Genomic DNA, 24,474 nt, shown 5'->3' with positions numbered 1-24,474 from the left:
AGGCCCTGTGTCTTGAGGGGAAGCACTGAGGGGTATAGCAGGCCCTGGGTCTCGAGGGCCAGGCCCTCAGGGGTACAGCAGGCCCTGGACCTCGAGGGGCAGCACTCAGGGGTACAGCAGGCCCTGGACCTCGAGGGGCAGCACTCAGGGTCAGACTGAGCAAGAGGAACAGGAGGGTGTGGGGCGGAACCTCAGCTTTCCTATTTCTCTGTACCTTGATCAAGTCACCCCATCCCCACAGGCCTGGTCCTCAACAGTAACACACAAAGGGCCAGGGTTAAGACCAGAGGGCCACCTCCTGGCCCAGAGCTCCTGTACCATTCCTTCCCCACTGACAGGCCATCGGATGACACAAGGCAGTGGAGCCACACTGGGGCGGCCCAGAGAGTGGCATCGTGACGAAGGTTCTGGAACAAGCACACCTGCCTGTTGCTGCTGCTGCCCCAGAAGCTCGCTCACACCTGGGAGAACTCTGCAGTGTAGCCCCCTCCAGACTCCCCAGCAATGAGACGGCAGAGCTGGTTCAAAAAAAGAAATCCTTTACTGAGAGCAACTGACACCACATCTCAATCCGCAATGACAAGGAGCCCCAGCTCGGCGGATGGCTGTCGGGGAGGAGCTGTCAGAGAGCCCACGCCAGTGACCTGCCCGTGTCCACTCAAGGCCTCTGTCCCATCTTCTTCAGGGTGCGATTGAGCTAGGAGAGGGAGGAAAGCCAGGTCAGCGATGCGGTTGCCCCAGGTCCCTCCCCACAGGTGTGCAGACACAGGGAAGGAGCCTCAGGATGGGGACATTGCCCTGTCATGCTTTTGAGCCCCGCCCACTTCAGGCACATTGCTCTTCGGCCCTGTCCCTCAACACCCCTCCCACAGGTGTCCCGCGGTCACTAGTCTATCCAGTGAAGCAGCAGGACTTGAATGTCAAGTCTTGTCAGATTTTTGACTTCCTTCCAGAGCACAGGCTCCTGGTTCCAGAACAGCTCACCAGGGGTTAGGGGACAGCCAGGAAGTGCAAGCGGGGTGGGGGCGGGGGAGCCTGGGACAGGGAACACTGCAGAGCAGTGCCCTCTGCTGGAGGACCCGGAGTGCCAGGCTGCAGTGGCTCCATGAAGGAGCCCCACCTTTCCCAGGGCGAGACTGGGGGGCCAGGGGTGGGGTGGGGGAGGACTCCATGTGCCCCTGCAGGGCTGGCCATATCTGTCTGAGATAGAGCACAGCCGCCAAAGGGGGAGTGGAGGCAGGCATGAATCCACCCGTATTAGGAAACACCAGGCGGGGATCTTGGAAAGAGATACTCCAGAGACGGCTGACTCAGCAGCAGCATCTCCGGCCCACCCCCTCGCCCCACCCCCACCCCCCAAGGTTTTCTTGAAACAGGAATTGAGGAGGAAGAAATCTTACAAGTCCCAATCACCCAGCTCCAAACCCTCTCACCTCCTCGAATTTATGGATTTGCCGGATAAAGAAATCCCCATAGCGCCTGGCCACCTTGGTGTCTGCGATGTGGATCATGTCCTGTGGGAAACAAGCTGGGTCAGAGAGTGGGAGGACCTGGCCCACTGCCAAGCCTGCGCCCACACTTTCCACAGGGAAGGGGGCAAGCAAAGCCACCCAGCGGGACTTCTATGTGAGAAGGCCACCTTTGCGTCCTCTTCCTGTTGGGGTATTTTACTGTGCAGTCTTTGTCAATGACCGTGAAGCTTTAGAAACAAGAATGAGATTTAAAAGTGGAGAGAGGTCCCATAGACAGTTGGCAGGTTCACAAGGGAGGCCAGTCTTTACATCCTCAACTCAAAGGTTTCCTGGAGACAAGCTAGGTTACCACTCAAGAACTCTCTGGACTTCTTGGTAGAACCCTCTCAAGCCCAGGACTAAAAGAAACGGGAGGGGAGGTGGGGGGGGGGGGGCGCAGCGGCGCCAAGAATCCACATATGTAACCAAAAATGTAGCACATTTTGCCAAAATTAAACTTGAACCAGTAATATAGAACCAATCAACTATAAAACATGCAATTAACATTTTTGGATGGATGTGACCCAACTGCATGCAAGCAACAAAAGCACGTGAATCACGGCTCTCGAGCAGCGGCAGTGGGACGACGAGCATCCTCCCTGTTGCTGCCTCTTACTTTCGAAGCCTGACTAATTTCATCAGAAACGACCTCACAGCAGAAGTGTGTCTTTAACAACCAAACAGGAATTCCTAGGAGTCTTTTGTTAAAAGACCCAGAGTTGGGACTAGGTACACTGGCTCAGACGCAAGCAGAAAGGCGTTTTAGAGCGAGCCAGCGCCCACGGGCTCCCGCAGCACTGCCAGGCAGAGGGGCACCGAGCCGCTCCCGAGGAGACGAGGGGAGTGATGGGCTGGGCCCGACAGCGTGGTCTCAGTCCGCTGAGCATGATTGAAAGGAACATTGAAACATGTCTGCGCCTGACAGGCCCACGTTTGGTGAGTCTGTTCGTAGCAGGGCTGAGTTTTCACAAACTCCCGGACCGTGAAGCTCAGCATGCAGAGAGACACACAGCCACACGGACACTTGTGTGTGGCACTTTCCTGAAAGCACGCCAATGCCCCTCCACGGAAGGACGAAGGAAGCACGGTCCACGCACTCACTGGAGGATTACTCAGCAAGGCAGGAGGACACACAGACACGTGGCGCGACAACATGGCATGCTCCCTGAAAGCAGCCCCGAGTCCACTGACAGCAAGCTGCCAGGACAGACAGACCCACGGGGACAGGAAGTAGACCAGTGGTTTCCGCCGGGGTGCGACTCCTAATGAGGGATGGGAAGGTTCTGGAAAGAGCTAGCGGCGTTGGCTACACAATGCTGTCACTATATACCACGCACCCCTCACGGGAACCCGGCCGTCGAAGCAGGAAGGCCTTCTGGCCCAAGGACAGTTTTTCCCTTCCCCTCCCCCCCAAAGCCATTTGCTGACCCTAGAAAACTTGGGCTCAGGGGACCAACTCAGGTCAGGGACCTCTATGAGAGGACCCTCCTTGTTTAAACTGACACCCACCTAAAGGGTAAGCCAGAAGTAAACGGCCCGCCCACTCCCCAGGCTGTGCAGAGGCTGCCAAGGGGGAGGAGGGAGATAGAGACACCACCCCCACCACCCCCACGACATGTCACAGCCCCAGTGGACTCTGTTCGGCAGCCCAGGTCGGTGGCGGGTGACGCAGTGCTGAGAGCCCGGTTGTTCGCGCCAGTCCTGGATGGAGGGTACTGGCATCTATGGAGGCAAATACCATTCTTCTCCATTGAGGACTGAACAGGCCCCATGGCATCAAAGGATGCCAACCAATGGGGGTTAAAGTCAACGAACCACAGGCAATAAAAAGGACTGAGCACAAAAGAAAGCACGGCACCATGTGTTAAAAACTAACCGAAAAAGTAAGAAACAAGTCCTAAAGGGAAGATTCAGGGATATAGCGATTCATCGTAGGAAGTTTCGCAGGAGGCAAAAGACGGTAAACGAGGCCGAACTGAAGAGACACGTGGCACGCCAGGCGCGATTTCCCCTAATTCAGAGCCGGGGGTGGAGAAGGCAGCAGGAGCTCGATCCGCAGGGCGATGGGCAGACGCCACAACAGGGTTCTAAGGAGGTCCCGTGCGTGCGAGGGTGCGCGTACAATTACAGGAGGTGAAGTGGGGGGGGGGGGTTCCAATAAAGAGAACCATTCCAGAAGTTGAGGTTCTGAACTTAAAATATTAAGAAAGCAGAGCAACATCTAAGTCCTTTCAAAGCCTCACAGGGATATTAAACGTCCACAGCTTGAACAGAGAAAACAAAGTCGCCTGGTCCCTCAGCCCGCAAGTCCTTTCCAGAAAGAACGCCACGCAAACAGATGACTGGGCAAATCAATGCCACATGGCAGTGACAGGAGGCCACCAAGCCCTGGCTCCCGGGCAGATGGCAGCCTGTGAGGATCACATTTCTACACGCTGCCGTTTGTCAGGGGCGGAAGCACTGTGGGGACCCCAAGTGACCACGGCCGCTGGGAACAACGGCGCCGGCCGACGTGCTTGAGCAAGCAGGGTTACCACAGCCCTTCAATCTGCTGGCGCTGCCGCTTGGGTGAAGAGCAACGCCAAGGCCAAGCCCCAGCTGACCACTGACAGCCGCTCTATGAAAAGCCACACGCGGCCTTTCCCCAAGAGGCAGGGCCAAGCGACACGTGGCCCGTCTGCAGGAGGGGCACCGAGCAGTAGGCAGGGAGGAGCTGGCACCCACATGACACAGGGTGGCCTCTCCCGCAGACCTAGGTGGGGGAGCAGAAGCGGCCAGACACGAAGGCTCCAGCCTGTGTGGGAAACCGTCCTCCATCTTTCCACTCCATCTCGCAGGCACTTTCTGAAGACACGTCGTCACCTTACAGACAGCACTCGGGCTCCGTGTGGCCCGAGAAGTGGGGCGAGGGCTGCAGGTGGGCGAGGGGACAAGGGGGGATGGCGTCCCAGGATTGGGCCTTGGTCACACGGGTGTGGGTGCAGTTTGTGACAAGCACACACACCAACGACGTTTGTGCGTGAAACCGACATCTGAAAAAGCTCTCCTGAGAAGACCTGAGGGGAGGCCTCGCACGCTGACCCTTTCCATAGCAGTTCTGGGTGGGAGAAGACCCCAGAAAACGCTCCCTCCCAGTCCTGCCCCGCCAGGCCCCAAGGAGGAGGGAGAGGAGCAGGGGGCCCAGTCTCCCCGGTGGAAGCCAACCAACCGGTCGGGTCAGACTGGTAGACCGGTGTGGAACCCAGCTATGTTTTGCTGTTTTTCGGTTTCAATCTCATTCATTTCCCCATTTCCCCCTCAACTGTTTAAAAAGGGCAAGAGGTTTCACAACATAGACAAGGGCACTGTCACCCCGTACCCCAGCCTAGCTGGTGGGTCGGTCTCCTTAGAACACCCAGGCCGGCCTTCTCATCAGGGCAATACGGCCGCCCACTCAAAGCCCCCTTTATAAACACACACACACACACACACACACACACACACACACACACACACACACACACACAGGCCGCCCACTCAAAGCCCCCTTTATAAACACACACACACACCCCTACCCACCCCTGCAGCGCACACACACACACACACACACCCCTGCAGAGGGTCCTGGCTATAGCGGTCCCCTCTGCCTGAACGTTCCCCCACCCCAACACTGTCTTGGACTGAACTTCTACACAGAGTGCCCTATTGACCACGGCTACTGTGTCTGTGCCCCACCCCCACCCCTACCAGACAAACATCTACCCCGAGTAACTATCATCTCTATTGTCCACTTTCCTCACTCGTGCGTGAACGAGGCACGAGTAGGGACACGGGGAGACACACACACACACGCGCACGGGAGGCGGTGGCAGCCGCACCTTGTCGATGTAGAAGTCCACCTCGGAGGCGGACTGGAACTCGCCGTCCAGCGCGGAGATGCCGCTGGTCCACACCAGGTTCTTCATCTTGTGCTTGAAGACCAGCAGCTGGATGCGGAACTCCTGCTCCGTGAGGTCCAGGAAGCCGGCCAGCTTGGCCACGGGCATGGTGGTGTAGAGCTTGAGGAAGCTGCGGATGGTGGACAGCTGGGCCTGCTGCTGCACCTCGTCCGAGAACACCTTCAGCTGCTGCAGGAAGGGCTCCTTGTGGTAGTTGGGGTGCACGTGGTCGTAGTTGGGCACCACGGGCGACAGGAACTTGGGGCAGGAGTAGCTGAAGAGCTCCTCGTAGACCTGCGGGTCGCCCTTCTGCATGCGCAGCATCTTGTCCCCGTACTTCTCGCGCAGCTGCAGGTGGATGCTCTCGTCGATGCGCATGGGGTACATGGTGAGGGCAATGGCCAGCAGCGCGTGCATCTGCTCATTCTGCTTGTTGATCTGCCGGGCGACAGGGGCGCAAGGCCATGTGACTGGGCCCTGCCGAGGCCAGCCCTCCCTCTTCTCACTCCACCACCCTGTCCTAGTTCCAGGTGGCCCCGAGCTGTCTCCGTCTAGTTTCTCCAGTCCCTCCACCCCCCCACCAAGGGGAAGGGCCACAGTGATGGAAGGACCTCGCTTGTTGCCCACAGAGAAGAACCCCGAACGTGAAATGCCAGCCAGTCAAGGTCAGGCCGGCATTCACACCCATCTCTCAGTACTCTGCCCTCCAGCCAACAGGCTCCCAATGTATTTGGCCTGCTGTCAGAAATAAAAGCAGTCAGCTGCCCCTCACGCACCCACCATCGTGAAGAACGTGTCCCATAACCCATCATCGGGATCGAGTGTGTGTAGAGAAACGCTTTTGCAGCCCCCAACATTTTTCCAGTGGCCCCCAAGGAGTGGTACCACCCGCGCTGGGAAACTCAACTCTAGCCAAAACGATGCCCCGTGGAGCCACATGACCGCACTTTCAGGGTCAGTGCCTTTGCTCAGGCTGCCTCCTATCCATGGGCATGACTCGCCGGCTGCCTGCCCTGTTCACAACCCGGACCTAACGTCCTGGCAGACCCTGGACGCTGAGTGAGCGCTGCTGGGGAGCAAAGGGAAAGGACCAGGTACTGCCCTCACCCGTCAGGATTCAGAAGCACTGCAGCAGGACGGTTCTGGATGGCGGGGGGGCCCCGCGCGGCCAGGCCCAGGCCTCTTACCATCTCGTACTTGTACGTGGTTCTCTGGAACATGCTCTTGGTCCTCTGGATGTAGAGGAGGATGTTGGCAAAAACCCGGATGGCGTCCTGGTAGCGGCGCATCATCAGGTATGCAAACCCCACGTAGTAGTACGTGGTGACCTGGCACTCGGGCACCCGGGAGTACATGCTCTGTGGAAGGGGGCAGGAGAGGCAGCTTGAGCCCCAAGGCCAGTACATCCCTGGCAGGACTGGGACGTTGTTGGGGCCTGGGGTCGGTTCCCGGCAGACCGAGGGGAACTGGGGCTCTGGGCACAGGCAGCACTGCTGAGATGGAAGGCCTTGTCTTCTTAGCATGGCAGAAAAAGACTGGACCGGATGACCCCGAAAATCTCTCCACTCAGGTTAGTTCTCTGCCTGCTGCTTTCTCAGTAGACCTCATGAAAGAACAGACGCACAGCTAAGCCCAAATAAACAGCTAGCCAACCCACCTTGGGCCATCGAGCCCATGCTGGCTCACAGCCACCCTAGGGTTGCAAGCCTTCACGGCAACAGGTAGCACCATCTCCTTCCCGAGGAGTGAATGACAGGTTTGAACCGCTGACCTCAAGGTTAGCAGCCCACTGCCTAACTCACAGCACTACCGGGGCCCCCATGGCTCGTACATACAACGGAACATGACTCGGCCACGGGGAGATGAAATCCTGATACATGCTGTAACGCGATGCACCTTGAAACATTACGCTGAGTGAAATCCGTCAAATACAGCATGCACGATCCCCACTCCCGCGACACGGCCACAGCAGGCAAAGTGCACAGAAATGAAGTTCAAGGCAGGAGGGGAGAGGGGGGATGGAGAGCCAAGGTGACAGATGAACATGACACACGCAACGAATGCCACTGATGGCACGTGTTGCTAAAGTGACGCTTTAAACGCCGGCGTGCACAGGTCAGTGCTATGGACTGAATTCTTCAAGTGCTCCTGGAAGGTTCCTTCCTGTTAATCTGCTCCACTGCCGCGTGTCACGCTGACCCAGAGAGCCCTGCAGAGGCTCTCTGCTGGCTGAACTCCAGGGCGCTCTGGCTTCAAGTTTAGAGATGATCTCAGGGAAGGACCAGAAAGTCTAGATTGCACGGGAATGTGAAGTTCTGTCCCCCGTTTCCCTCATTTGACCAGAATTCTGCCACAGACTCCTTGGTCAACATGTTCAGGACCGACAGGCAGCAAAGGAGGCAGTTACTCACGGAGGCAAGTAGCTGCATTCGCCACGGAACGGTCAATGTTCCCGTGGGGTTACCACAGCACCCAAACAGAGCGACTTCTCTGCTCTGTGGCTAGAGCAACGGCTGGTCGCACAAGGGGTCCAGAAAGCTAGTAGAAAAATTCTATTATCTCTTACTTCCATTTCCCCATATATTTCCTCCCAAATTCCTACACTGTCTTAAAACAGAATCTCGTTTCCTCTTTAAAACTAGAGAATCTTGAAGAGTGAAGATCTGCCCTTACTGAAGCTTTGGAAACAGACTCCAAAGGCCAGTGAGCATGCGAGAATGTTCTTCAAGAACAGAGAGAAACCGTCCCCTCCGGATGCAGAGCCCCACCTCAACGAGGGTCTCGCCCTCTCCCTGAAGCGGGCCCATCAGACCCCTTTCTGCCGCCGGCCGGGGGCAGAGGCCCTCACCTTCTTGTTCAGTTCGATGTTCTCCAGCACCTTGATGGCCTGGTAGTAGTCCCCCAACAGCGAGTGCAGACGCAGCAGGCCCACCAGGCTGAAGTAGCCGAGCATCTTGTAGAGGGAGTGCCGTCCATACTCGCCAGCCACGCTCTCGGGGTCACCTGGAAAGCAGACAGCGGGCAGCTCAGCAGCACGCAGGACAGGATGGCTGGTGGTGGTGCCACCAAGAGGGAGGAGCCGACTCCAAAAGAGCCCGAGACACAGCGTGCCCAGCAGCGCTCGTGGAGGGTGGCCGCTAGCTACTCTCGGTCCAAGAGGGCCCCTCTCACGCCAGGAAGCCATTTCCCACTGGCCTTTCCGACTGTGTTGCCCTTTGCCCTGAGGAGGCAAAAGCAATGGCGTGTGTACCGCTGGCAACCTAGGCCACCTCAGGCGCTGACGGCAGGCTGCGCCAGTCGCAGTGGTCACTCACTGGCCTCTCCTCCAGGCGCACGGGCAAAAAGAACTCGCCACCTTTCCCCAGGGAACATTTCTACTGTCAGAGCGGCTGACACAGCAAGCAGGCTGGTTCAGATGTGGGATCTATCCGAATCTCTCTAGCTGACGTTTCCTCAACAACTGGGAACTGAGCAGCATGCTGAGGGAAACACCCGACCGCCGTTCCTTTGCTGTCTGTTGCCAAAGAAAATATTCAAGCTCTTAAACAAAAATAAGTACTTTGTAAAACTTACACCTGCTACTAACAGCTTGTCAGATGAAGTGAAATAACAAACGTTAATTATTTTTGTATAGGAAAATCTATCTCCGCCCCCTCCCCCAGGGGGATGGACCGGAAAGTGGGTGAAGGGAGACAGCGGACAATGTAAGATATGAAGATAGTAATGATTTATAATCTATCAAGGATTCATGAGGGAGGGAGGGAGGGAGGGAGGGAGGGAGGGAGGGAGGGAGGGAGGGGGAAAATGAGGAACTGATACCCAGGGCTTAAGTAGAAAGAAAATATTTTGAAAATGATGGCAACGTATGTAACAAAAGTGCTTGACACAATGGATGCATGTATGGATTGATAAGAGCTGTAAGGCCCCCAATAAAATGATTTTAAAAATATCTATCAACACTTGGAAGAGCTTTCTAACACAGCCGTCAATATTTTCCAAATGACTACTACACAATCAGGCAGGGATAGAAAGACCCCTGTAAACTGTGGACAGACTGACTGACTAACGTCACAAAGCAGAGTTCAAGACACTTCAGATTCCGCCCTGTGAGGACTCTCCAGGCACAGAGCCATCAGAGAACAAGTATTACAACGTCACTCCTCTTTGTCAGCGTGGCCGGCTTCTCCATAAGCTTTAACTCAAACGACTGTGTGTAGATCCAGACATGGACCAAATAGCTTCTATTAAAACCAGACACTAACGAGACTTGCGAAAACGCGTTCTTCGTGGGTCTCAAGGTTTTTAGAGCGTAGCGCAGCCCTGCCGTCCCTCAGTCCGAGGAGAGCTTCTCTGCACAAAGGCTGGGGACAGAGGAGCCGCCTTCTGCCCAGGCCAGCCTGGCCAGCAGCAGCGGCCCCACCAGCTCTCAAGTGAGCGTTCCTGTGCCAGGACGCCGGTAGCACTCACCCCCGCTGGTGTACACTTCCAGCTGCCGGTTGATGTTAGACTTGTCCACCAAGGAATGTAGCACGTTGAGGACACTGTGAACGTTCCAGATTTTCGGATTGGACCGGAGGAAGTCAATCTCCTCCTCCGACTTCTTGGCGGTCTTGCAGCGGTACTGACTGAACGACTGGAACTGAGGAGGAGGAGGGAGAGAGGCATCGGTGGGGAGAGCCACCCACGTGCACACTTGGAGAAGGAGGTGCTGCCAAGGGCTCCGGACAGGGGCGAGGGGAGGGGAGCCGAGCCCGCGGCTTCACTCAGCCCCACACTCTACCTAGCTGTGCGCGACAGGCAGCTGATTCAGTGATGAATTTTGTTCAACATGGAATTTGTGACATTCCATATTTAAGTAAAAAAATCTCTCAGGTTACAATAACCAGCAGTCGACATGTAGGTTTATAAAGGGACTTCAAAAGTGCATGGAAAAATGAAATAAAAAGACAATAAAAATTTCCCACAAGCGGGGAATGTATGGATGTGCTTTATACAATTGATGTATGTATATGTATGGACTGTGATAAGAGTTGTATGAGCCCCTAATAAAACGTTTAAAACAAACAAACAAACAAAAATTTCCCACGAATTTTTAGAAGGCCCCTCATATATGTGTGTGGGAAGGCACACATTTATAAACACTGCAAATATATTCGTATATAGAATTCCACAACCATCTACTATCTAAGGGATACACCCCATGGACTCAATTCATATTCCTATAGTAACATGATCCATCAAAACCAAGCCCACTGCCATTGAGTCCATTCTGTCTCAGCGATCCTATAGCACAGGGTAGAACTGTCCCTGTGGGTTTCCAAGACTGTAACCTTTACAGGAACAAAAAGCTTCACCTTTCTCCTGAGCAGTGGCTGGTGGCTTTGAACTGCTGACCTTGCAGTTAGCAGCCCAACACGGAGTTCACAACAGCAGCAGGGCTTATTATGATACAATGTAAGTATAACTGGATACCTGGAGGGGCTGGGACTCTAGTCTAGTGGCATGACTCAGTCCATCAGCACAGTGTAATTCACAAAGGCCACGTTCTTTGTCTTAGTCTGGTCAGCTGCAGCTGCAGCTCAGAAGCAGCCTTCCGATACAACTATGGGTCTTTAACTCCTCTGGAACCAAAAGAAGGCAATCAAAGACTCAAAACCCAGCCCACAGGGCCCACGGCCTCATCTAACCCCACTGTCTGCTGACCAGGGACATGACGGACGGTCCCAGACAGAATAGAACATGTAACACAAAATCCAAGTTCCTAAAAACAGGCCAGACCTGCTGCGCTGCCGAGAGACTAGAGGAACCCCAGAGATTATTGCCCTCAGACATCCTCTCACTTTAGAACTGAAGTCACCCTGGCGGGGGGGGGGGGGTCCTCTTTCATCCAATAAACAGCATCACTTGGGCACACCGTGCTCCCTGAATCACCAACAACCTGAGGCTGGCGCGGACCCGCCAACCAAGAGGAGAGGCTAAGGGCGTACAGGAAGAGACGAATGGAAACAATAAACAGGATGGAAATAATGGGAAGGTGGACAAATCGTGAAAACTGTAACCGGTGACCGGAATTAAAAGTTGTATAAAAATTCTTAAATAGAAGCCTAATTTCCTAATTGGCTGTGTGAATTTTCACATATGCAAAGTAGACACCGACTGGCATCAAATGGATTCTGACTCACAAGGATGCTGTGGGCGGAGAACTGCTTTTTAGGGTTCCTGAAGCTGTCGATGTTTGCAGGAAGACAAAGTCCCCTCTTGTGTAAGTGGCTGACCTGGTCATTAGTGGCTTAGTACTCACCACCACCACAGCTCTACCAAAAACAGTCAAACCGTGCAAAAACTTCTTTTTAAATCTCTAAGATTAAAGGTAGTTCTTGGGGGGAGGGGGGGGAAAGGACTTAATTTGGACTCAAACAAACACAACCTAGGTGCGTAAGGCTTCCGGACCCCTGGCTGCTGCGAAGCAGGCCACTACATCCCAGGTGGGTGCTCGCTCTATGGCCAGGGCTTAGCCGGAAAGGGTCCAGTGTACAAAGCTGTTCCCCAAGACGGGAATCCAGTCCCAGTCACCTGCCTACTGGCCCAGCGAGAGCGAGCGAGACACACACACACACGACAGGCCACAGGCGTTTGTGTTAGACACGGTTCTACATGGGCTGGCTCAACAGACGCCTGGAAAATAGCCCAACTGCTCTGGCCACAAAGTCAGAGCTTCCACAGGTCCCTGTGGTCCCTCAGCTCGAAGATCCACTGGTAACTCGGTATGCCAGGTCCTATAGGAGGCAAGCCTGCTTTTCACCCTCTATCCAGATCTCCCTGAGAGTGCATGACCACGTTCCCAATCTGCAGTCAACCCAGAGAAGTGTCCCGCGCGACAGGGAAACTACCACGCACCAATGAGAAAAGGCCAATCCGGGAGGAAACAAAGAGCACTGACCACCATGTAGACGGTCAAGGCTCCTGGACTCGGCATTTACCACAGCGCCCTGGTGACACGGGGGTTAAAGTGTAGAGCTGCCGGTTGGGGTCTACCAGATGCTCTGCAGAAGAATGAGGCAATCTGTCTATCTGGATTTCCAGTCTCAGAAACCCTACGGGGAAGTTCTACTCTTGTCCTATAGGTGGCGATGAGTCAGAACTCTGAAACCCATCCTCAGGGAGGCCTGCCACACAGCTATGGGAGGTGTCCCAGGCAGAAGGCTGCCACAGTGCTGGAGAGGGGAGTGCGGTCTCTGCAGGGTGAAGCAGGCAGGCCCTGTGGCTTCGGTTTCAAAGCAACCACAGGCAGGGCAGGGAGAGTCTGGCATTGACCTGGCTGGAAAGAACCCCAGCAGGCACTGGCGCCCCTCACAGGACAGCCGTGTTGGCAGCAGAGAGCTCTTTCCTTCAGCTCTGTGCATGAGCTGACACTGAGCCTGGGGCGATCCCTACGAGGGACGAAGAACCTCAGAGAGCTCTTTCCTTCAGTTCTGTACATGAGCTGACACTGAGCCCGGGGCGATCCCTACGAGGGACGAAGAACCTCAGTGAGCAGATGATGCTCATGGGCTGAATCCCGAGGACTGACGCCCCCGCCCCACCACACTCACGGAGGGTGGCGGGGTCAGAGAGCACAGAGGCGGCCTTGGCTGTAGACAGACGCTGAAGTCTATCCCAGCACTTGGCATTCACCACGTCACTCTGCTCCCTGGGGCTCAAAGATCCCCTTGGTTAAGGAAGCACTCCAGGATGGAGCCCTTCTCAGACAGATGGGGGGACGGGCCAGTTCAGGCCTCTGAGTTGTATTGCGAAGGATGAAGAAATGCCAGGGAGGGAGGGGAAGCCAGAAGCGCCACCGATGAGACTGGCCAAAGGAGGGTCACCTCCAGTGAGAAGATGGGCCGCTGGGGGTTCCCTGCACTGCTCTATTTCGGTCTTTAAAATGCTAAAAAGAAGTAGCCGACCCACCTTGAATGTAAAGGTGAGGAAATAAAGGTACCACGTGGTGAAGGAATTTGCCCAAAGTCTGGCAAATAGCAAACCTTTCTCCCGCAATGGGCGCAGTACTTGCTCGACGGCACTCAGGATGTGGTTGTCTGCATAAACCTGTGCAACGCTATTCTCATCTAGTGCGCGCACCTGAGCCCACGAGCAAGACAGGAAATGCTTCTGCTTAGCAGTGGGGAATGGGTTCAAGCTCCAACCCTGCCGCCGCACAGCTAGAGCTGCCGGGTGATGCTCTCCACCTGTGCTCCTGTCTCCAACGCTGGCTGAGCTGTTATTCCTGCCAGACCCCCTTCTCAGGTAGAGGGGGGAGGGAGTCAGAAAACAGGGGTCCCCGCCTCGGGAGCGGGCTGCGGTGGGCTATCTTTATGCATCTTTTTGACAATGCAAACCGCGGAAGCAGCGCCCCCTGCCTGCACCAACTCTCACCACACCAGCCTCCCAGTGAGCCAGCAGCTAGATAGGTACCTGGTAGATGAACTCATCGATGATGTCCCACAGCCACTGGTTGGGCAGTTCCAGGGGAGCAGGGCCATCAGCATCTGTGCAGGAAGGACAGGACTCCTTTTACCCAACCAACACCAAACCACGCCCACTGCCACTGAGCCAATGCTGTCCCTGTGGGTGGAAAGTCAAGTCTTTCTCCCAGGAAGTCCAAGGCGATGCGAGGACACTGTCCACTCAGCGGAGCCCAGGCAGGCTGCTGCCACCTCCCCACAAGACCCCAACAGCAAGCTGCTCGCCGCCCGCACTTACTCAGAATGTAGTTGAAGAGGTTGCAATAGTTGTAGTAGGATTCAAACCTCTGCTCCAAGGAGGGCCCCCCCTGCAAAGGAACAGCGCTATCAGAAGAGATTCGCGATTTAGTCGATTCTAGGAGCGCCTCCGATGGCACAGTGATGAACGCACTCAGTAACGAAGCAAAGGCCATCAGCTGCCCCGTGGGAGAAAGTGGTGCAGCCTGCTCCCGTGCCGACTACAACCCGGAAAAGCCGGGCTGTTGCCATCTGCCCTCCAGAGGGTCAGGAAGGTGGCAGTGGGTTTCAATGTCCGCCTGTCTCCTTCCCAGCAGCTGACAGGGCACTCACAAAGGAGGGAGGCAGCGAGTACAGCAGCAGTTTGGAGCAGGCAGTGGGTCCTGTAGACCCCAATGGTCAGGGCTGAGGACACGGACAGCACCGGGCCCTTAGGGACAAACTCAGCATGAGATGCAGCAAGGCCGAGGGGAGGGGAAGGTGGTTCGCGGGAAGAGCAGGGAAAGAGGTTGAACCCACTGCCTAAGGTTGGGGAGGGCCAGCAGAGCAGAGGTCTTCAAGGGGCCAACAAGATTCCAGACAAGGGGTCGGGTTGACCACCTGGGGCCCAGTGGTCAAATCCAGCTCACCACCTGTTTGACGGACACACAGTGACATGCGCACTCAGGGCCTAGGTACTCTGGGGGCCGCGGTGCCCGGATGAGCAGTTGCCAGAGAGCAGCATGGCCCTCGAAGCCTAGAATACTTACTATCTGCGCGGTCCTCTATACAGACCCCTGATCTAGACTATGCTCCCAGCAGGTGCACAGCCCTGTGGGTCTCAGTCCCAGCTCTTCCTAATTTGGTTCTGGCAAGTGAGTCTTCCTGTAAAATCAGGGACAAAGCATGGCCTTTATGGAGTTCGAGTCAAGACATGCTCCTCCAGTGAACTACCCGGGGTATGAAACGGGCAGCTGCGGCCCAGGGCCTCCTGCACAGCTTGGGCAGCGAGACTTCTCCAGCTATGACCAGGCACAGAGGGTCCCAGGCTCCAGCGGGATGATGAGAGGGCCTGGCACCAGCTTCCTTCCCCAGGCGCCCACACCCTCCACACAGGACCCGTTACCAGCAGAAACCAAATGTGATTCTAGACACGACATTGTGACATGGATAAGACGCCGACCATGTCCTCCACGGAGTTTACCTTCTGGTGGGCAAAGCGAGCACCACGCAAACAAACACGCCGTCAGCTAGGGGCACAGGCTCAGACGCGTCAGAGCATGGCGTGGCCACAAGTTCATGGTGGCCAGGGGAAAGTTACAGAAACAGAGACCGACCAGGGGGCCGGGCCAGCTCAGACAGGGACATGGCCGGGACTTGGGATCACGCTCGAGCTCCACGGAGGGCGACCTGAGGGAGCTGCTCCAACAGAGCCCCCTGGCACCAGCCCGACGTTCCCGCCACCGTTCACACAGACACGTCAGTGGCGGAAACCAGGCGGGTCGCAGTGCTGTCGTTAGGGCCCACAGAGCGGGCTCCGACTCAGCGACACCACGCTCAACAGAAGGAAACACCGCCCGGTCCTCGGCCGGCCTCCCCAGTGCCCTCGCGATGTCTGTGAGAAACACACGCGCTGCAGGCGGAGCTCAGCAGGACTTGCTCGGCGGCAGGGTGCAAAGGGAGGGAAAATGCAAGAATGAGGCTCGGTTTCTGGTCTGAGGAGCGAGGCGACTGCTGGGACTGTTTATGGAGATGAACTTGGAAAAACAAGCTTAGAGAAACACAAGGAGTTGGAGACCAGCTGTGGACATGTTAAGACAACGGGACATAGACATGCAGACTTCAGTGGAGCCTGGGCTGAGCATGCTCAAGGGCGTGTGGTGCATGAATAGTACAGGAAGCACTGGCGGAGGCTCGGCGCTCTGAAGTGAGGAGATAAGGAAGAGGAGGAGGTAGGAAGCGCCCAAAGGTGGGCTAGTGTGATGGAAAGAAGCCTGGGTTACAGTGAAAGGTCCTCTTCAAGGAGCTTTCTTACTTGCTGCTTGCCTGGTCTGCCAAGCAAACCTCTTCCCGCCTCAGTCTGCCAAGCGTGCAGAGGCGCTGTGGCTGTCTGCCTGGCCCCGTGCATCGCGCATTCCAGAGGAAAAGATGCTCAGTGGCGAGAACAATGAAGTGCTCTCCCCACTGGGCTCCCTGGGCTGGGGGCATCCTGTCCCAAGGGCAGTCAGGAAGCCGGTGCAAGGCGACCAGTGCCCAGGCCACGCTGGAACATCAAGGGTGGCGACATTAAAAAGGAAGAACAGAGCGATGATGCAGCCCAGGTTACAGGCTGCCCGGAACTGACATCGGCTTCCTGTGCTCCACTGCTCTCTGTCCTCTTAAAAGCTGGCTCAGAAAGCACGGCAACCACTCTGGGCACTGAGTGGGCACACACCGGCACGCGTGCCCGGGGCATAAGAGCACCGGCGGCAGCACGGGGGCGAGGGCAGTACTCACGCTGACTTTGGCGTAGATGTGCCTGTAGTAGAGTTCTTTGTACAGGATCAGGAAGACGGCGTCTGAAAGAGACGGCGGAGGGAGGCTTTAGTCATCTCCAAGGCAGCACCAGGGTCTCGGGCAGTCTCTTCCGTGCGAAGGGGGCTAACCATGTCTCTCAGAGACTAAACAACAGCGATCCCCGAGGCCCCAGCACAGCACGCACTAAGAAAAGCCTACTTTCAACGCCACCTTCACCCCGTGCATCCCAATCCAAACTCCGTTCCTCTGCAAACCAGTGGCCAAGGCCGTCCTGACGAAAAGACGGCAGCTGAGAGCGCGCACTGCGCAGTCTGAACGCCTTAGCGGGGCAGTGGTGTAAGGACAAACACACAGAGGACAGAATCGGGTGCAGACACGAGCCAGCCCATAACCAAATCTCACAGGGAGCATGTGCTCGATAATACATAAAGAACTCTTGAAACTCGATTAAAAAAAAGACAATCCAATTTTAAAACTGGGCAAAGGATTTGAACGGCTGCTTCTTCAGAGATGTCCCGTCGTCAGCCACTGTCGGTCACTGTTGTAATTCCAGCTCATGGCAACTCCTGATGTGCCGAGCGGGGCTCCCCCACAGGGTTTTCAGGACTGTGTGTGCCCTGGTGGAAACAGACTGCTCGGCCCGCTCCTGAGCTATGCCCGGTGAGCTCAAAGCACCGACCTTTCAGCCAACTTTCTACACCAGCCGAGGGCTCGTCCGTCATTAAGAGAAAGGCACAACGAAATCACAGGGAGATACTGTTCCACATTGATGCAGAAAGACCTGCTCATACATGACTCTAACCCAGTGCTGTCGGGCCTCTGCCGTATGTGCTCCAAGACTGTAAGTCTCTCCTGGAGCACACAGCCCTGACCATCTCCTTCCTCTACAGCAGCCGGGGGATTTGAACCACCAGCCCAGGGGTTGGCAGGCCAAGTTTACCCAACAGCACCACCAAGGCTCCTAATTACAAGAAGTGGCTATAATCATAACTTTTTAAAAAGCACATCCCCATTAGAATTCTTACGCTGGAAGAGTAAAATTGCAGACAAGGCAACTGATTTTAAAAATCAGAATTTAAGACATCTTACAGCATTTCCTAACACCTGCTGCCAGGGAGAACAGCTCTGTGCAGAAAACAGCGCTCCACTGATTGCATGCAGCGACGCACTGCAGGAATTCCTGAACGAGGCAGGATCTGCTCGTCCGGGACCTCTCCATGGGAGGTGATTATAACCACGATTTCTTTAGGCGGGAGCAAAGTGCTGAGGCAATCAGAAGGAAAGGACGTTCCTTCCGGCCAGGGGCAGAGTCCGCGAGGAAGACAGTCGCAAGGAAGCATGCACTTGGACACAGAGAGGTACAAGGGACACTGCCATGACCCCAACGGTGACAAAGGTCTCCATTTCAGCTCTCACCAGGCTATGAGGAGCCTCTGACGTCTGAATCTATTCAAGCTCCATTCAGCAGTATTGATCAAGGACCTACTCTGCCCAAGTTCAGGGAAAATAAAATGGTAAGACTCACTCACTCACTCACTCACTCACTCACACAAACTCTGTAATGGCCCTTGCTAATTTCATTTAGAGATTTTTTTCTTAATCCTCTTTTTTATTCTTGATACAAGCTTTAGGTCCCAGAAAACATAGATTGGAATCCTCTGTCACTCATTCATTAAGGTGATCTAACTCTTCCAGCACCCACGTCTGCAACCATGTGACCCCTTCCAACCCACAGCACACAGGCACACACACCTCCACCTACCGTTGCCAACCTGCGGGGCAATGGCTTCAGCCTCAGGCCAAGGCGTATTCTTGAAGAATCTTTCAGTCAGCTTGGTCCAGCTGAAAACCAAAACAAAACACTTCTGGAACCCAAATAGCAACGACCTGGGAAAGCCAACCCTCCCGTTTCACAGACTCAGAGCGGGGACGGTAGCACAGAAACAGACCCAGGCCAGAGCCCCCAAGTGCACAGCTTTCCGAACCCCGACTCTGCGCCTCAGACAACCGTGCACAGCAGAGGACAGCATTCCCTTCATGCCACTTAGGCATGACCACGCCTTTCGGGATCGTCTCCCCGGCTGGGCCATGACCTCTAGCAAATTTACCTGCTCGCTGGTCCCTACAGGAGACCCTCCAGCAGCAACATCCTTTAGGCAGGCCATGCTCACTCCGGGAGCACTGGGCTGCTCTCCTCTCTAGACAGTCTGATGCCAACCACCTGCCCCACTCAGTCCGAACACTGCTGCCCATAACCCTTCCCAACCCCACAGACACCCGACGCGTCCATTTCCCTTCCCTCGATCCCTTGAGCAGATACTTCAACTGCAGCCCCCCCCACCCGCCCGTCCTCAGACACCCACCTTCAGTTCAGCACATATACATGGTGTGCCCCCCAAACACCCCCACCCTCTCGCATGCTCAATTATCCGCTAAAAAAGCTCCTAACCTTGTGAATTACCAAGGGTCCCCCTCCTAAGTTACCAAATGGCTCCTTCACTGGCTCCCTTCTCGTCCTTGAGCTCATGGGAGTACTGGATGCTGGCTGACCATCCCGTCTCTTCAGCCACTTCTCACTACTCTCCTGCCTGTGTCCCCGACAGGTTCCTTGTCTCCTGCCCGCTCTGAGCAGCCTATGTCGCTGGGCACCAGTCAGCTTTCTCAGAACACACTCTCTCCTAGTAAGGTCTATCACATGCTTGGCTTCAACTGTCTCCTGGACCTGTCTGCTGTTCCACAGTAGCCACCAGCCACCCACAACTAAGACAGCTAAGGAGATGAAATTGACATTTTAGTTAAATGGTTGGTAAGTGTGGAAAGCAATATTCAGCTCAGGAACTAAAAACCCATTTTCCAAAGTAAACTGGGCGGGTCCATCTTTTTCCACGGCAAACGATGTGAAATCTAAAGGCAGAGCAAGACAATGCACCGCACAGGGCGCTTTCAAGTGTTGACCGCTATGGTGCTGTGGTATTCTCAACTGCCCACATGCCTGCCGCACACCGAATGCGGAAGTCTGAAAGAGAATCGATGCGTCTGAGCCCGGCGCTGCCAAGGACTACTGGAAGCAGTATGGAGCCATCAGAACCAACGATCTGTCTTGGAACGGAAGCAGCTCAGCCCGATGGCTCCTTGACCGCATTACCAGGACACGGTACCAAGAGAGCAGGTCCTGGCAAAGCACATCACACTGGACAAAGCAGGTCAGCGAAAACGAAGAAGACACTGCATGGGCTCACAGAGAACAACTCTGAGGATGGCGCAGGGCCGGGCGGTGTTTCACCTTGTGGTACAGGGTCTGCGTCAGAGCCAACTCGACAGCACCCAACCGCACCACTAACAGTCCTGGACTGAACCACCGACAGTGCAAGGGGGGCAGCCAGGGGGCAGCCAGGAAGACTGAAGAAGAACTGACGCATCTGAACTAGAAAGCTGGTGCAGGATATGGACTACACCCGGGATGCGAGAAGAACGAATAAATCTGTGCTGGAAGAAGTCCAGGCGGAAGGCTCCCAGAAGCCAGGACTGCAAGGCTTCCTTCTCCTCGGGTGCCTGGACCAGGCCAGAAAAGGGCGTCATGCCTGGGGAAAGAGTCGGTGATAAGAGGAAGGCAGAGTGGCTGCAACAGGGGCTCAAGCAAACGGCGCTGTGAGGAGCAGGTCCCAGCAGGGGGTACTTCCACTGTGCACCAGGCTGCCACGAGTCACACTGACTCAATGGCACCGAGCACCCAACAAGCCATCGATTCTGCTGCTGCAGCTCTCGGTGGGGTCGTGGTCAAGCACTCAATGGCTAATGTGAAGGCTGGCAGTTTGAGGTCCCAGGAGCTCTGACAGAGACTCAGCCATCTGCTCCTGCTGTCCAGTGCTGTTTTGCTGTTAGATGCCATGGGGTCAGTTCCTGCTGAGTCAGTCGCTAATCCAATAGGTCTTTTCTCCGCTCATCAGTCTAGAACTGACTTCAATTTGACTTTGTTGGTGAAGCCTTTCCTGGCTCTGCTAGTCTCGACTGATCGGCCCCATTTCTAATGTCCGTTTCTCAAGGACAGATTGAAACACCCACCCCACATGTCACCTTGGACTCGCAGGGATCTTTAAAGCTCTAGGCTGTGCTGCAACCCTGACAGGGACAGACGACCCATCCTCCTCCCCTGGAGGGTGCCACTCACTGACTCCTGCTCTGAGGCACTGGGCCAGAGCCCCGTAACAAGAATCACCAGTCTGTCTGGCATGCAGAGTAGAAATCTGGCCCTGGCGCCAGACTATGCAGGTTACATCCCAGCTGGGACCCTAACTAGGGATGCGGCTTTCGTACACAGTGTAAACTGGCGGATAAAGGAGGACATACAGGATACTGATACTGCTGTAATTACGTTGTGATAACAGACTATCACTGCCGTTATGACTGACATTACTGTCTGTGGACCAGAGGCCAACAAAACACAATGTCCAAGGAATCACGTCACCCCTTGGGCAATCTCTTCACGCAAAAACGACCACCCATCACCCCTTGTGTAGACCAGGTCCCCCCAGAAAAGGGTCATATTAGCCAGGGACGCGTACCTGTTCTCATAGATGTCCTGGATCTCGTACACCTTCTGGTCGATGACATCACTGGAGACACGGCTAGCCTGCAGCTCATACACTTTCTGGTCGATCAGATCCGAGACGGTCTTGTGGAAATACTGGATGAAGTTTTTGATCACTTCGGGAATCACCTGGTACGTCTGCTGCTCATACTGACGTTCATAAGCCAGGTCCTGCTTTGGGTCTCCTAGAGGTGGGTCAAAGTGTGTTACATTCAGACCCACAGACGGGATACAACAAAAGGCAACACCACCACTAAACTATGTGAAAGCAAACGAGTCGACTCCAATTCGCGGTGACCGAGGAGTGTTGTCGGAGGAGATCAGTCCTCTGCAGGGCTTTCCACGGCGGGTCTGGAGGAAGCAGGTTACAGGCTTTGCCTCCCGGAGGCCTGTGGCTGTACTTGGACATCTCTAGTTAGCAGCTGACTGTTAATGACTGACCTCCGCCAGAGCCTTCGGTGTCTATGAAATCAGGCCCTCCCTAAGTCATTTGGAGGACCCTCAGTGGCATAGTGGGTTACATGTTGCGGTGCTTGCCTCAAGTTCAGCAGTTCAAAACCACCAGTTGTGCCTCAGGAGAAAGGCTTTCTACAGAGTTATAGTCTCAATTACCCACACCAGCAGTTCTACTCTATCCTATACAGCAGCAGTTCTCAACCGGTGGGTCGCGACCCCTTTGAACGACCCTTTCACAGAGGTCGCCCGATTCCTAACAGTAGCAAAATTACAGTTATGAAGTAGCAGTAAATATAATTGTATGGTTCAATGGTTTCATTTGCATGTGGAAGCTGGGCAATGTTTAGAAAGACCAGAGTTGATGCCCTTGTTATATACTGAGAGGAATGACCAGATCTGTTTGGGAAGACGTTCAGCTAGAGTACATATTCCTTAGAAGTGGAGAGAGCGACACTTGTCATGTAATTTGGACACGTTACCAACTGGAGGGTCCAGCTGTACATAGGGTCACTTCTATAAGTAGGGGCCCCCTGTTGCTATTGGGTCATTTTGAGTTCGAATCAATTTGATGGTACTATAAACAACAATCCTCTTGCAAACAGTCTCTCTTCGTTTGCTTTGGTGTGATTTTTTTGTTACAATGGATAAGCCAATACGGATACATTATTACTAACTACAGTCCCGAGTCTACAGTGAGGTTTACTCCTGATGTTAAGACACTTCTATTGACTCTGACAAGGATCACACAGAACAGTTTCAAGGCCCTTATGCTGTTTTGTGCTTCAATTGTTCAACCCTCCCTCCAAGATTAATTTTTTATTGAATTTGACTGAAAATGAAACATTTATTAATTGTGCATATGTACATGATATATGGATATATAATTGTGTCTTGTAAGTCTACATGTGTATACACATACACAATCTTGCATTTAAACGACTCATTCTTTTCAGCTGCTTTTAAAAATTTTTAATAGAAGCTGGGAAAAAAATAATTTTATGGTTGGGGGGGGGATCACCACAACACGAAGAACTGTATTAAAGGGTTGCGGCATGAGGAAGGTTGAGAACCATTGCTGTAGTGTTATGAGTCAGAATGCTGAATCAACTTAATGCCGACTTTTTTTTTTTTAAATCAGTCTAAGGGCCAAAGATGAGGCTGTCTACTCATATAAAGATTTAGTCTCAGAAACACAGAGGGGCAGTCCTATAGGGCAAGTGTGAGTGGGCACCAACTTGATGGCGGTGAGTTTTCTAACTCAACCTAAATGCTCTTGCTCTGCTATCCACTCAGTATACTTATCACTACCGAAAACGACTTATTTCCTGATGATGTTTGCCCCACTGGGACCTGAAGTCTATGAGGTCAAGAACCTGGTCTGTCTTGCTCCCACGGGTGCTAAGTAACCCAAGGCTGCAGACCAAATGTGTACGCGTCGGGGCAGAATGAAAGGAGACCGCAGGCAGTGTGACGGCCACTACCTTGAGTGTATGCCACTAAACCTTTCTCTGCTCAATTTCCTCCTCTGTACAATGGAAATCGTAGTGCGCATCCTCAGAGCTGGTGTAAGAATTAAACGGAGCCCCTAGTGATGCGGCAGACTAAGCAGTTCTAACCCTCCAGCAAGGGAGAAAGGGGAGGCAGTTTCCTCCCATAACAAGGTACAGTCTTGGAAATCCTACAGAGGAACGCTTTGAGGATCAGAAATGGATTCGATGACAGTGGGATGTCCCCGGTAAAGCACCCCAGAAGAATTCATGGCTAGCTAAGTCACCCCAACACTTCAGAAAAACCTCAGCTTCCCACCTCCACCACCAAGTTTCATCTAGGAGCGGTTCGCAGCACTTACATTTCCCGTCAAGATTTTCCTTTTCAGCCCATGAGTTAAACTGGGAAACGACGGCCAGCCACATCAGGGACCCTTCTCGTCTGGGAGGGGCGTGCATCACACACACAGGGCCTCTTTTATGAGCGCCACACAGCCCGCGCCTGAGTGCTAATGACCGACTCTCAACCTGGCCCATGAGCAGCTGTTTGAACGGGTGCCCGTCCCGGCCATTCCCAGCAGTGAAACTCGTCGGTCCCAGCTGCGCCACGCAAACGCGGGGTGCTGGGGGGGGGGGTGTCTCACCTGTGTGCATGTCATAGTCGCCCGGGTAGGTATACGGATCATAAGCAGCCTAGAAAGACAAAGACGGGGTAGGAACGGTCACCCATCCGCGAGTGGGAAACGCTCGGCCCCGGGATGGACCAAAAAGGGGGGCTGGGGGGTACAAAGGTTAATAAAACGCAGTGTCTGCCCCGGAAGAACCCACGTTTCTGCGAGAAAACGGCGAAGAAGTCGTGCGGCACAGTCGATATAACGTTGGCGGGGCGCTAAGGGCGGGGGGCTGTAAGGGGCTGGGGAAGACGCAGCAGGGGGTTCACGAGACGGACCCCCCCAGATCAATTAGGGGCGTCCGATTACAGCAACGTGGAACCTGATCGGCAGGGCATCGCCGGCTCCCGGAGCGTGGGGACAGACGAGGGTGAGGAGCCCGGAGCTGCGGCCTCGCAGGGCCGCGGGGCTCCCGGAACGGCCCGGCCGCCAGCCCGGGGCCCGGCACCCCGAGGGGCCCTCCCTGCCGCCTCGCAGGCCCCGGCACGCGCTCAGGGCCCCCATACCTCCGACTCGTAGTCATCAGCGGGATACGACATGGCTGCGGCGCTCGGGAAGCCCGCCGGAGAGGGCGGAAGGGGCGGGCTGCGCCTGCGTGGTGACACCG

The 24,474-nt window shown here is 54.8% G+C and overlaps 1 protein-coding gene across 2 annotated transcripts; it reads right to left on the bottom strand.

Moving 5' to 3' along the window:
* Positions 1-522: 522 nt before the first annotated feature.
* EIF3L (eukaryotic translation initiation factor 3 subunit L) lies at positions 523-24,474 on the bottom strand. 2 transcript variants are annotated; one of them, XM_075553547.1, is made up of 13 exons: positions 24,374-24,474; positions 23,841-23,889; positions 21,228-21,438; positions 18,428-18,507; positions 16,645-16,706; positions 14,171-14,240; positions 13,883-13,956; positions 9,896-10,067; positions 8,277-8,431; positions 6,616-6,786; positions 5,369-5,866; positions 1,434-1,514; positions 523-697 (listed from the first exon to the last, which is right to left on the bottom strand). In XM_075553547.1, the coding sequence occupies exons 1-13, from the start codon at positions 24,404-24,406 to the stop codon at positions 659-661; spliced, it is 1,695 nt and encodes a 564-aa protein (XP_075409662.1). In that variant the 5' UTR covers positions 24,407-24,474; the 3' UTR covers positions 523-658. The 2 variants fall into 2 exon arrangements, with proteins under 2 accessions (XP_075409662.1, XP_075409663.1); XM_075553548.1 differs by lacking the exons at positions 18,428-18,507; positions 23,841-23,889; positions 24,374-24,474 and having other exon boundaries at positions 21,228-21,434.

This window comes from Tenrec ecaudatus, chromosome 6 (genome assembly GCF_050624435.1).
Source record: "Tenrec ecaudatus isolate mTenEca1 chromosome 6, mTenEca1.hap1, whole genome shotgun sequence".
NCBI classification, from domain to species: domain Eukaryota; kingdom Metazoa; phylum Chordata; class Mammalia; order Afrosoricida; family Tenrecidae; genus Tenrec; species Tenrec ecaudatus.
This window is presented reverse-complemented; position numbering and strand designations above follow the sequence as displayed.

Bases quoted from the DNA above. Each gene is read 5' to 3' on its own strand.
- EIF3L (XM_075553547.1), bottom strand. From the start codon at position 24,406: ATGTCGTATCCCGCTGATGACTACGAGTCGGAG. The intron at 13,957-14,170 runs GTAAGTGCGGGC...CTTCCTGCACAG, and splicing joins CCTCTTCAACTACATTCTGA to ATGCTGATGGCCCTGCTCCC. The intron at 8,432-9,895 runs GTGAGTGCTACC...TCTGCTTTCCAG, and splicing joins GGAAGTGTACACCAGCGGGG to GTGACCCCGAGAGCGTGGCT.